This window comes from Aulonocara stuartgranti (assembly GCF_965226115.1).
Source record: "Aulonocara stuartgranti genome assembly, chromosome: 8".
Lineage (NCBI taxonomy): Eukaryota > Metazoa > Chordata > Actinopteri > Cichliformes > Cichlidae > Aulonocara > Aulonocara stuartgranti.
In genome coordinates, this window is record NC_138959.1 from 30,152,318 (window position 1) to 30,164,357 (window position 12,040).

The 12,040-nt window shown below is 45.9% G+C and overlaps 1 protein-coding gene across 2 annotated transcripts in view; it reads right to left on the reverse strand.

The window, feature by feature from the left end:
- Window positions 1-48: 48 nt before the first annotated feature.
- Window positions 49-12,040, reverse strand: part of rfng (RFNG O-fucosylpeptide 3-beta-N-acetylglucosaminyltransferase) — a 19,655-nt gene continuing 7,663 nt past the window's right edge. For both annotated transcript variants that reach the window (XM_082545382.1, XM_082545381.1), the window contains 7 exons: window positions 9,691-9,739; window positions 4,833-4,935; window positions 4,605-4,758; window positions 4,378-4,463; window positions 4,000-4,165; window positions 3,181-3,266; window positions 49-3,051 (listed from right to left, as the gene is read on the reverse strand). In XM_082545382.1, the coding sequence (XP_082401508.1) occupies window positions 2,976-3,051; window positions 3,181-3,266; window positions 4,000-4,165; window positions 4,378-4,463; window positions 4,605-4,758; window positions 4,833-4,935; window positions 9,691-9,739 (720 nt within the window). In that variant the 3' untranslated portion in view covers window positions 49-2,975. The remainder of the gene's footprint in view (window positions 3,052-3,180; window positions 3,267-3,999; window positions 4,166-4,377; window positions 4,464-4,604; window positions 4,759-4,832; window positions 4,936-9,690; window positions 9,740-12,040) is intronic.

The window sequence follows — 12,040 nt, forward strand, 5'->3', positions numbered from 1 at the left end:
TCTCGGTTATGTGGTTTTCTCTTCAATAGATCAATGTGACAGAAACACTTAGGAATGCAGGAAAGCTTTATTGACAACAGAGCAGTGGCAGCTTTGACAAAAACACACTCACTCACTGACCTGCAGTGGGACTCGTGGTGTGGGGTTTGGTTTCTAGTCTTGTGCAAACAGGCTGGTGCTGTACACCACCAGCTTTCACCGGCAGAAGTGACTGAATATACAGATCAGAGTGGGCGGAGACAAAGAACCGGTTCATTCTCCTCTCTTTGAAAGACAGAGCAGTGGAAGTTCAGCAAAAATCTTCACACGAGAAACTCGACGGTGACACATCCCTGCACCGTGCTCACTGGTCAGGATGCTGTAAATGTGTAGAGTCGTCTAAAAGCAGAAGATGCTGCTGCTGGTCGGTGCTATGAAGCCTGATTTGGGGCTCCTGCAGCTAAAAGAATAAGCCTCGTATTACGCTGTGCTGACCACTGTGTGCTACTGACAGCAGGACCTGTTTGATAGAACAGGCTGCAGGAAGCAAACATCCACTGTAAGTGTAAGCTACAGCTTATTATTACTGAATCACTGCTGGTGTTTGTGAAAACAAAGTGCTGACCCTTGGACCTGACTGAAGCTCCAAACTACAACCAACATTATTCATTTCATGAACTGATGCTGAGGTTGGCTTTACTCCAGCCTGTGACCGCCCATCATTCCTGTGGAGCTAAAACTACAAGACATGCAAAGCAGGTTTACATAAAACCCAAAGAGTCCGCACGGACACTCCCCACGTCACCACAGCTGGTAACGTTGTAGGAGTGCCAGGAGCAAAGCAGCGCTCGGCCACAGACAGGAGGTCACATGTCTACTCGTATCAAACATTCATGTTGATCCAAGTTCATGTCTGTCACTAATATTTCATATGACCTCAGATCCTAATAGAATGAACATCCTGTTCTTGCATCGTGAGCGTACAAGTACATGATAGTACAGTGAGGTCCTTCCTGTGCGCACGTCTACATGTTGGACTCACAGCAAACACCAATCTTTCAATGACCCTGTTTAAAACTAAACTACAAAGCAGCAGAACGATGTTAGTGTCGCTTTTTACCACCATCTGCTCCTCTGCAGCAGTCCGTCTAATCACACAGAAACAGAAAACAGTAGGGGTGCAACGATACTCGTATGGATATTGAACCGTTCGATACAGAGCTTTCGGTTCGGTACGCATATGTATCGAACAATACAACATTTTTAATTTATTTGATCAACTTTCCTTCTGACGGTGCTGTCTGTGTTGAGCGCTCAGTGGATCTGCGCTCGACAGTGCAGCCTAGGCGGAGTAGTCGAACGCAGATCCACTGAGCGCAGGGCAAGCTAGCGAGACAGAAGCTAAGCTCGTTGCAACATCAATCAATCAATCTTTATTTATAAAGCACTTTTCATACAGAAAAAATGTAGCACAAAGTGCTTTACATGGCAAATTGAACCTCCCCCACCCTCATTCAGATCTGGCGTTTGGAATTATTTTGGTTTTCATGTGACGTATGACCCTGAAGGTAAGCGCGTCATGGACTAAAGTAAAACAGTATGTGCCACGCAATGCTCAATTACATGGGTGGGAGCTAGTGTGTTAGCGCAGTTAGCTCGTTAACGTGTTGACGCCATCCAGCCCCACGCACGGGGCGATCCGCGGTAGCTCGTTAACGGAGATTTGCCGTGTTGTGGCGTTAACGTCATTTCAGATTAAGGCTGACAGCACTAGTGGGAACACAACGAATATGACTGCACATTTACTCCGACAGCATCCTAGTGCAAAGACAAGTGGAAGCAGACAAAAACAACAAGCACGCATGCTACAAACTTTACCCGAGTCATTTAGACAGCCGTTAGCACAGGATTCTCCTTATGGGGACCTGATATGTTTAATATGCTGCTGAGAATATAGCCCAGAAGAAGCGGATAGTAGAGCTTTTATTTTGAAAGAGACATTTCTCTGTAATAAACTCTTTTCCAAAGATGAGGGATTCCTCGATCAGATAGATTTATTTTTTTTATCCCTTTGTTGTTTCAGCAACATTAAATTTAAAAACTGTACTTTTGAGTTAAAATATATATTTATAATTTTAATAAATGACAAATTAAAAAGGCGTGAACATTTTTTTGTATCGAAAAAATATCGAACCGTGAATTTTGTGTATCGTTGCACCCCTAGAAAACAGGCGTCACAATAATAGACCTCATGCTTCTTCAGACCGCAGCTGAAACAGCCAACCAGCAATCTTCTACCTCCTTCAAACTGTTTTAATACTTTTTAAAAAGCTTTTAAACTCCAGTCAGGGATTTACCAAAGTAACAGGAACAGAGAGGTTTCCACATACATCTGTCATGTAAGAGCTGTTGACCTAAACTCGCCGAGCTCAGGGAGAAGAGAGGCTGCGTTTTACGGTCATGATTTTCCCCTCGGCTTTACCGTCGCCCTTTAAAAACAACTTTGGCTTTGTTGGCTTGAACGACGCACAACCTGCACACGCATGAAGCATTTGTACACCAGCTGTCCATCATTGTTAGCGTGACTTTAGCAACAGTCACAGTCACTCACAGATAATCGCCCCGCGGTTACCCGGAGCTCAACCAGGGTCACTGAGGGTCTCAGAGAGGCTTTCTAAGATCATCATGTGTCATCCAATCACGTTCATGTTCGGTGTAGATGCAAAAGTGAACGCCTCATTGTCGTCCTGAGCGCTGTTCTTGAACTTCCCCTTTTCAGCTTCCGCTCGACCATAAAAAACATGCTACAAATATATGTTGAATTGAGAGAAGGTCGACTCTTAAAAGCGTGTTAGAAGTGGAGAAACTCTGCTCTGCAGGCCTGGATGGTCTTCAAACAGCTTCTTTGGCTTCAGTTTTTAAGGCTTCACTGTGTGTTTAATGAATATCAGAGAGAGTTCAGAGCGACTCTGCAGGATAAATGTTCACACTGGAATTCAGTTTCTGTGGCGCGGTTTGAGCTCTGGACACCACTCAGTGTCAGGATACAGAAGGCAGTGGACCGTCTTAAACCTGTGAACACAAAGAGTTCATTACAGGAAACCATCAACAATAATTAGAACAACTGTGATCGCAGCTCATACAGATGGTAAACGTAACCATGCTTCCTGATGTTCAGACACAGCGAGTGTCAGTGTTTACCTTGTGGGGTCCTCAGCCAGTGAAAACCCTCCAACCACACCGACTACATTTCTTCTGTTCTCAAACCCTCCGTAACTCAGAGTCACCTACAGCAAAACAATCATACAGTGTACAATAAATCAACATTTAATGGAGACTGACGTCACAGCTGCTGCCACTGAAAACCCCCCTTATGTGAAAATGACGGATTTTAGTGAATCTAAACAAATGTATACATTAAATACAAAAACATGTAGTTAGGGCTGGACCAGGTGACCCTGAATCCTCCCTTAGTTATGCTGCAATAGACGTAGACTGCCGGGGATTCCCATGATGCACTGGGTGTTTCTTCTTCACTCATGTGTTAACAGACCTCTGCATTGAATCATATCTGTTATTAACCTCTGTCTCTCTTCCACAGCATGTCTGTATCCTGTCTTCCTTCTCTCACCCCAACCAATCACAGCAGATGGCCCCGCCCCCCCTGAGCCTTGGTTGGGTTTTCTCTGTATGTATTATTGTAGGGTCTACCGTACAATATAAAGCACCTTGAGGCGACTGTTGTGATTTGGCGCTGTGTAAATAAAACTGAACTGAATTCTTTGTAAGGTTGTATTTCCTAAATGTTTCCTAAATGCATCAAGATATTAAACTATATTGGGATGAATCTGAGCTTCCGTTATCAAACTGAGTGGGTTGGTATCATCTCCCGCTCACCTTTAGTTCACACTGGTTTTGTGGGTCATTTTATAAAATCTGTTAACTGAACTACATTTAGAAGTTTTTCAGGTTTTGTTTCAGAGCTCTGTAAAACGCCGTCCCCGGCCACCTCTGGCTCACCTGCTCCAGCACAGTGTCAATGGGCAGCTTCTGCAGGTTCTCCAGGTGAGAGTGGAAAAGGTGCGTGTGTGTCAAAGCGACCTCCAACAGCGCCTCGATGATGTAGCCGATGGTACAGTCATCTGGAAGTCGGATCTTCTCTGCTGTGCTGATGAAATTCCCCAAACTGAAAACACAAGACAACAGTGTCCAAGCTGAGCTTTCTCAGGATCAACCATGCAGAAAATCAAGAGGACGTGTCACCCTCACAAGGGCTGCGCAGAGATTTGATGCGAGTTGAAAAGAGCATGCATATGTGTATAAATGTATATATTTTGCACCAGAATGTACAAAATATAAGAGCGTAGAAATCCTTTCAAAGCAGAGGCAGCATCCTACCTGGCCCACGGACTCATTTTCAGGGCCAGACCTCGACTGATACAGAAACCTGCTCCACCTGTAGCAAACCAGAACTTGACAGACACCTGAACCAGAAAGGAAAGAGCACATTAGCTAGCTCTTATTACATGTCGCCAACTTTCATGTCACAGGGGACTGTGGACAGCGTCGCCAAATTTCCCTTATTTGTGTGCGAGTGGAGCCATAAAAGCGGAAAGCTGACCCACCGAACCGTCACTCTTGACCCTCTCTGCAGCCTCTATAGGGTGATCCAGACTGGGCCGGCCCAGGTAGACGTCCTGGCTGTGGTGGTAAGACGAGAGCAGCTGCAGCAGGCTGGGCAGGATCACGTAGTTGTCATCATCCACGTGGCAGAACCACCTACGACGCAAACACACAGGGTCAGACGTGCAGGCTGAGTCAGAGCTAACTGCTCCATCCTTGCAATCACTCACTTCCTCTGAGACTCGATGAATTTATCGTACTCTACAGACATCTTGCAGCACAGAGCCTGTCGGGTGTGAGCTGCTGAGCAGTTAGTGTTGATGATGTTAGCTCCTGGTGAAGAGACAACAGAAAAGACTTTAACCTAAGATTTCTTAGAGCATCCCACTGCATCTCCATATGTAGACTGGATATAATGGCAGTAACTCTGCTTTGTTTCAGATCTGCATCGATCCATGTGGCTACAGCACATTATCTTTGTGATGAGACAGCATAAGGGTTTGAATAGACTCCTGCAGAGCTGTGTGCAAAATTCTAAGAGTTTTATAAACAGACAGTGAGTGAAGAAGAAGAAACACCCAGTGCATCATGGGAATCCCCAGCAGCATAACTAAGGGAGGATTCAGGGTGACCTGGTCCAGCCCTAACTATATGCTTTAGCAAAAAGGAAAGTTTGAAGCCTAATCTTGAAAGTAGAGATAGTGTCTGTCTCCTGAATCCAAACTGGAAGCTGGTTCCACAGAAGAGGGGCCTGAAAACTGAAGGCTCTGCCTCCCATTCTACTTTTAAATACTCTAGGAACAACAAGTAGGCCTGCAGAGCGAGAGCGAAGTGCTCTAATAGGGTGATATGGTACTACAAGGTCATTAAGATAAGATGGGGCCTGATTATTTAAGACCTTGTATGTGAGCAGCAGGATTTTGAATTCTGGATTTAACAGGAAGCCAAAACAGGAGAAATCTGCTCTCTTTCTAGTCCCTGTCAGGACTCTTGCTGCAGCATTTTCAAGGTTCAAGGTTCTTTATTATTTGTCACATGCATAGTTATACAAGTATAACACACAGTGAAATGTAGCCTGACACGCTCCTCGACATACATATACACACACACACACACACACACACACACACATATAGTATATACACTGGGTGAATGTGCAGTAGTAGCAGCAAGCAGGTGAATTCTGTACATTAATATGAATAGACATCTGACTATTTTACAGAATAGACAATATACACATATTTAAAATTAAAGGAATTGAAATGTACATTGTGCCTTGGTTTAGTGTCTGGAAGAGTCCTGTCTCAGTCAATTATAGATGATGTGAGCGGGCGGGTGTGTGTGTTTAGGGCACGGATGGCTTGGGGATAGAAGCTCCTCTTGAGTCTCTCTGTCCTTGCCCGGAAGATGCGGAACCTTCTACCAGATTGCAGAAGTTGGAACAGTTTGTTGCCAGGATGGGACGGGTCCTTCAGTATCTGCTCTAGTCCGGCATCTCCTGGTGTAGGTGTCCTGAAGCGGGGGGAGAGCAATCCTGCAGCAGCGTTCTGCTGTACGGATCACTCTCTGGAGAGCTTTTTGGTCCTTCACACAGCTGTTCCCAAACCACGATGCCATGTTCTGTGTGAGGGTGCTCTCCACAGCGCCTGTATAGAAAATCCTGAGGATCTTTGGAGAGACCCTGAACTTCCTCAGTTGTCGTAGGTGATACAGGCGCTGCCTAGCCTTTTTGGTCTGGACCTGAATGTGGGCAGCCCATGTCAGGTCTGAGGAGATGTGGACACCAAGATACTTGAAGGACTGCACCCTCTCCACTGGAGCTCCATTGATGATAATGGGCTTGTAGTCTCTGTGCTGACTCCTTCTGAAGTCCACCACCAGCTCCTTGGTCTTGCTGACATTCAGCTGGAGGTGGTTGTCCTGGCACCATGATGCCAGATTCTTCACTTCATCCATGTAGGCCGCCTCATCGTTGTTGGAGATGGCACCCAACACCACTGTGTCGTCAGCAAACTTCACAATGGTGTTGGAGCCATGGGTGGCCACACAGTCTGAAGTGTAGAGGGAGTAGAGCAGTGGCGAGAGGACACATCCCTGAGGTGCTCCTGTGTTGATGGTGATGCTGTTGGAGAAGCACCTGCCCACCCTCACCACCTGAGTTCTGCCAGTGAGGAAGTCCAACACCCATGCACACAGACGGCTGTTAAGTCCCAGATCCCTGAGCTTTGTGAACAGTCTGCAGGGCACTATTGTGTTAAACGCTGAACTGTAATCAACAAACAGCATTCGCACATAGTTACCCTGTTTCTTGTCCACGTGGCTGAGAGTGGTGTGTAGGACGTGGGCGATGGCATCCTCTGTGGATCTGTTGGATCTGTAGGCGAACTGCAGCGGATCTGTGGTGTCTGGGATGGAGGAGGAGATGATGTTCTTCAGCAGCCTCTCAAACACCTTCATTACTACCGAGGTCAGTGCAACTGGCCGGTAATCGTTCAGGGATGAGGGTTTGCTGTTCTTGGGCACAGGGATGATGGTGGATCTTTTGAAGCATGTGCGGACCACAGACTTCGCCAGGGACTCGTTGAAGATGTAAGTGAACACACCTGCTAGCTGGTCAGCACAGCAGCGCAGCAGACGGCCGGTGATGCCGTCTGGCCCCGCCGCTTTCCTTGTGTTCACTCTCCTCAGTGCCGCTCGGACGTCACGCTCCGCGATGCTGGTCTCTCGCTGATGACGTCACTGTCCTCGGTAGTCAGGCGGTAGATAGCATTAGCCGCCTGGCTAACCTCGAAACGGGCGTAGAACCGATTCAGCTCGTTGGTGAATGCAGAGTCGGCGTTGATCGGCGCAGTGTCCCTGGCTTTGTAGTCCGTAATGGTGCGGAGTCCGTGCCACATACTCCGTGTGTCGCCCTGGTGGAAGCGGGACTCCACACGTTCCCGGTACCTGCGTTTGGCATCTCTCACCGCGCGCCGCACGCCGTATGAGGCCGCTTTGTAGGCGCTCATATCGCCAGTGGTGAGACCCGCGTTGTAGGAGGCGGTCCTGGCGTTTACTGCAGTGCGGATCGATCTGTCCATCCACGGTTTCTGGTTTGGGAATGTGGTGACTCTCGCAGTGGGGATAATCTCCTCCGCTAGCATATTGACGAAGCATACTGCTACTTCCGTAAACTCGTTGTCGACTGCGCATGCTCTGAACATGTCCCAGTCGACGTCGTTGAGTGCGTCCTGTAGCGTAGCTTCTGATTGGGCAGTCCACCGTTTTACCTCCCTCGTGGTCACGTCTTCCCTCCGTATGCTTTGTTTATACTGGGAAATGAGGAAGATGGCGTTGTGGTCAGACTTCCCAAAAGCCGGGTGTGAGACAGCTTTGTAGCCCTGCTTGTATGGCGTGTAGCAGTGATCCAAAATCCGATCCCCTCTCGTTGGACACGAGACATGCTGGTAAAAGTTTGGCATGACTTGTCTGAGGTTCGCTTTGTTAAAGTCTCCTGCTACAATGAGGGCTGCGCCCGGGTCCTTGTTTTGAAGCGAGCTCAGCACATCATGTAATTCGGACAAAGACATACCTGTGTCCGCTTGGGGTGGGATGTAGACCGCCGTGGCGATGACTGAGGTGAACTCACAGGGCAGATAGAAAGGGCGGCACTTAATGCTCAGGAACTCCAGATGTGGCGAGCAGCCGCTGGAGAGAGTAGAAATGCTCCTGGCATCACAGCACTTTCTGTTTATCATGAAACACACTCCTCCACCTTTGGTTTTGTTCGACTCTCTCTCATTTTGGATTAGCTGAAGGCTTTTCAGGGAGTTTTTAGGACTTCCTGATAATAATGAATTACAGTCGTCCAGCCTGGAACTAATAAATGCATGAACTAGTCTTTCAGTGTCACTCTGAGACAGGATATTTCTAATTTTAGAGATGTTGCACAAATGGAAGAAAGCAGTCTTACATATTTGTTTAATATGTGCGTTGAAGGACATGTCCTGGTCAAAAATGACTCCAAGGTTCCTCACAGTGTTACTGGAGGCCAAGGTAATGCCATCCAGAGTAAGAATCTGGTTAGATACCATATTTCTAAGATTTTCAGGGCCGAGTACAATAACCTCAGTTTGATCTGAATTAAGAAGCAGAAAGTTAGCGGCCATCCAGGTCTTTATGTCTTTAAGACATTCCTGCAGTTTAACTCATTGGTGTGTGTTATCTGGCTTCATGGACAGATAGAGCTGGGTGTCATCTGCATAGCAGTGTAAATGTATGCTATGTCTTCTAATGATGCTGCCTAAGGGAAGCATGTATAATGTAAACAGAATTGGTCCTAGCACTGAACCCTGTGGAACTCCATAATTAACCTCAGTGTGTGAAGAGGACTCTCCATTTACATGCACAAACTGGAGTCTATTAGATAGATATGATACAAACCACTAATTATTCAAATCAAATACCTACAACAGTGTACTCTAAGGGCTGTAATAAAATATTATGCTCAGTTTCTGTGCTGTGATGAGCTCTGGAACCTGACTGAAACTCTTCAAATAAGCCATTCCTCTGCAGATGATCTGTTAGCTGTGTTAATGTAGCAGATAAGCACAAACATAACTGTGTTGTAACAGGAAGTGATTGATCTATAACTGTCTTTATGTGATGCAATTTGTCTGACAGCACCATCATCGTGCATCTCAGTTCTAAATATTTCAAAGCTAACTGTCCACAGTGCTGACACGCTGGCAGGAGCTGGGCTTCTTTGCTTTGGGACACCCAGAAGTCAGGTTTCACTCACAGCACTGTGGACTCAGTCATCATTTTTCAGCCTACTTCAGTCTTTTTAAAGGTCTAATTTTTAACGTTGTAACAACAGCTTTTGTTTGTCCAAATGGTATCAAAAAATACTGCTGAACATCAACAGTTTCAAATATTGCATTCTCATTATCAGGATGAGTGTACACACGCTGTGAGAAAGGTCAGTACTGCACAAACAGCAGTGCACAGTCTCCACTGTGTCAGTACAACATGTGATCACACTGCTGCAGCAGTCTGAGGGACATTTTGGTTGTCATCCTTTTTCCCTGTAAAACTGGTTCCTCTTACCAGTCCTCATTTGCAGCTCCTTGTCATCACCATCAGTGAAAATGAAAGTCTGAAACAAACAAGGAAACGCTGTCAGAGTTGTGCAAGTGCACAATTACACAAGCTAATGCTCTGCAGTGAGGATGCAGTGAAGAACAGCTTCGCTCCTTTGTTTGCTCTCCTTGATCAAGACGAGCATTTGCAAGAGGAAGAGCAGAGATGGAGAGCAAGTAAGAAAGACCACTTCATTTACTTTAGAAACACACGGTCACCAGCTGCACCGACTCTTTATTTCAAATTATTTGTGCTACATTCATCAGCTGACTCCTCACTCTACACTGGGACTGATTATTTGTGCATAAGGTGACATCAGGCTGGACTTTACATCGTTCCTTTAATGTAAAATAAATGTAGCACATCCACCCCTCCCCTTTACAGCTGCAGGTCCAACCCAACCACCTCTTCCAGCACTTCAGGAGACACACTGAGATGGTCCCAGCACACGCTGGAGAGACGATATCTCCAGCGTGTGCTGGGTCTGTGCCATGGTCTCACTGGGAGGAGGACTTGGCCCCAGTCACCTCATCTAAGGGTCATTTCAGGCATCCTACATTCCCAAACCATGTACAGCTCCGGCCTCAATCATTTCTCTCCTTTCTTAACCTCCTTTATACTGTATGATTACACAGGTCTGCAACCAAAACACTGCACAGGATTTCCTGACTGTTTCTTATAGATTGTTACTCACTGAAACCAGGAAAATATTTTAAAAATTACATACATTACACCTCTTTGCTTAGGCTGCTGCCCCCGCGACCCGGCCTCGGATAAAGCGGATGAAGATGGATGGATCTGGTCAGATTCTCTTGCAAAACTCATGTTTTTAGTTTCATTAAGCAAAATTTCCTTTTTTACTCTGGAATCCTATACTTGAGTCAAAAACATATCCAATAAGGATTTCTTACATTAATTTAATATTTCTAAGATATTTCTAAGACTCTTGAGAAATAAAAGTAGAAAACGTGAGGCACTGAGGGGCTTCAGCAGGCGGGCGGGTGCGGTGGGTTTGGTGGTGTGAGAAGCTCAGAATAGTGATTTATTTTCACCGCTGTTGGGCTTTTTTTAATGTAAATAACTGCACGTGATGGAGGGAAGTGGAGTTTTTGGATTCAGCACCCTGAAAAACATAAATTGACCAAAAACATCCAAGCAGCTGAAAAATGTGTTGTTTTTTTGCAGATCTGTGTGATTTCTCTGATGATTAGTTAAATGGAAGGACTGCATGTGACAGGAGCTTCAGTGAGGAGCAGCCTTCAGTTTCACAGGCACATTTACAGTTTTTTCTCATTGCTTAAGCACATTTTTTGTAACTATTGGCTAATTTTGTAAAACTCTTCACACAAATAAGAAAACCTGTCACCCAATCATCAAAACATTGTAGTTCTCTTGCAAAAGCAAACACAGAGATTAACTAGATTAACTCTTCACACCTTTGTAAAAATGGTGTTTCCGTATCAAACAGTACACACAAGCCATCATCTACTAAGCACACAATGCGCCAACTGCACACTGATGGTATGAATACAAAACACATCTGGCTTTTGCTTTCTCTGTGCACAAGGTAGGCTATGTCAGTGTGAGCTCATACTTCTGTCATAGATCCATAAGCATAGAGGGATCCAAACTTCAAGTACTGGTGTTTATTCAAACACATCAAAACAAACACAAGTGTTCATTTCCAAGTATAGGATTATTTGCAGTCGCCATAATGACTATATGGGTTACTTGGTCTGCAGTGAACATGCTTCCTCTGCCCCCAGCATCTGGTCATCTAGCAACTCTGTAAAGTCACAATTTCAGTATTTTTACATCAATGGTATTGGTGTGTTTCTCATTGGCATATGGCAGTGCTACAAGTCTTTGTGCGAAGTGACTGTACTCACCGATTCTCATTTCAAAATGTCCTTATGGTACTTGCTACAGTGTAGCGGCTCGAGTTAGGCTGGACCCGTTGGCCAGCTACCCTCAGGGTCATTCCACGGTTGATGACATGGTCCACTATTGTAGCTCTGATGTCATCAGCAATTCTATTTCTTACTCTTCCTACCCTTCCTCTCACCCCTCCTCATCTTCCTCTCCCCCCTCCTCGTCTTCCTCTCCCCCCTCCTCATCTCCCTCTCCTCCTTATCCTTGTCGTCCTCTTCATCCTACTTCTTCCTCTCCCCCCTCCTCGTCTTCCTCTTGCTCCTCCTTGTCCTTGTTGTCCTCTTCATCCTACTTCTTCACCTCCACGTCCTCTTCCTCGGCCTCCTCTACTTCTCACTCTTCCTGCTCCCTCCATTGTACTCCGCACACACAGCTTACCAGTATT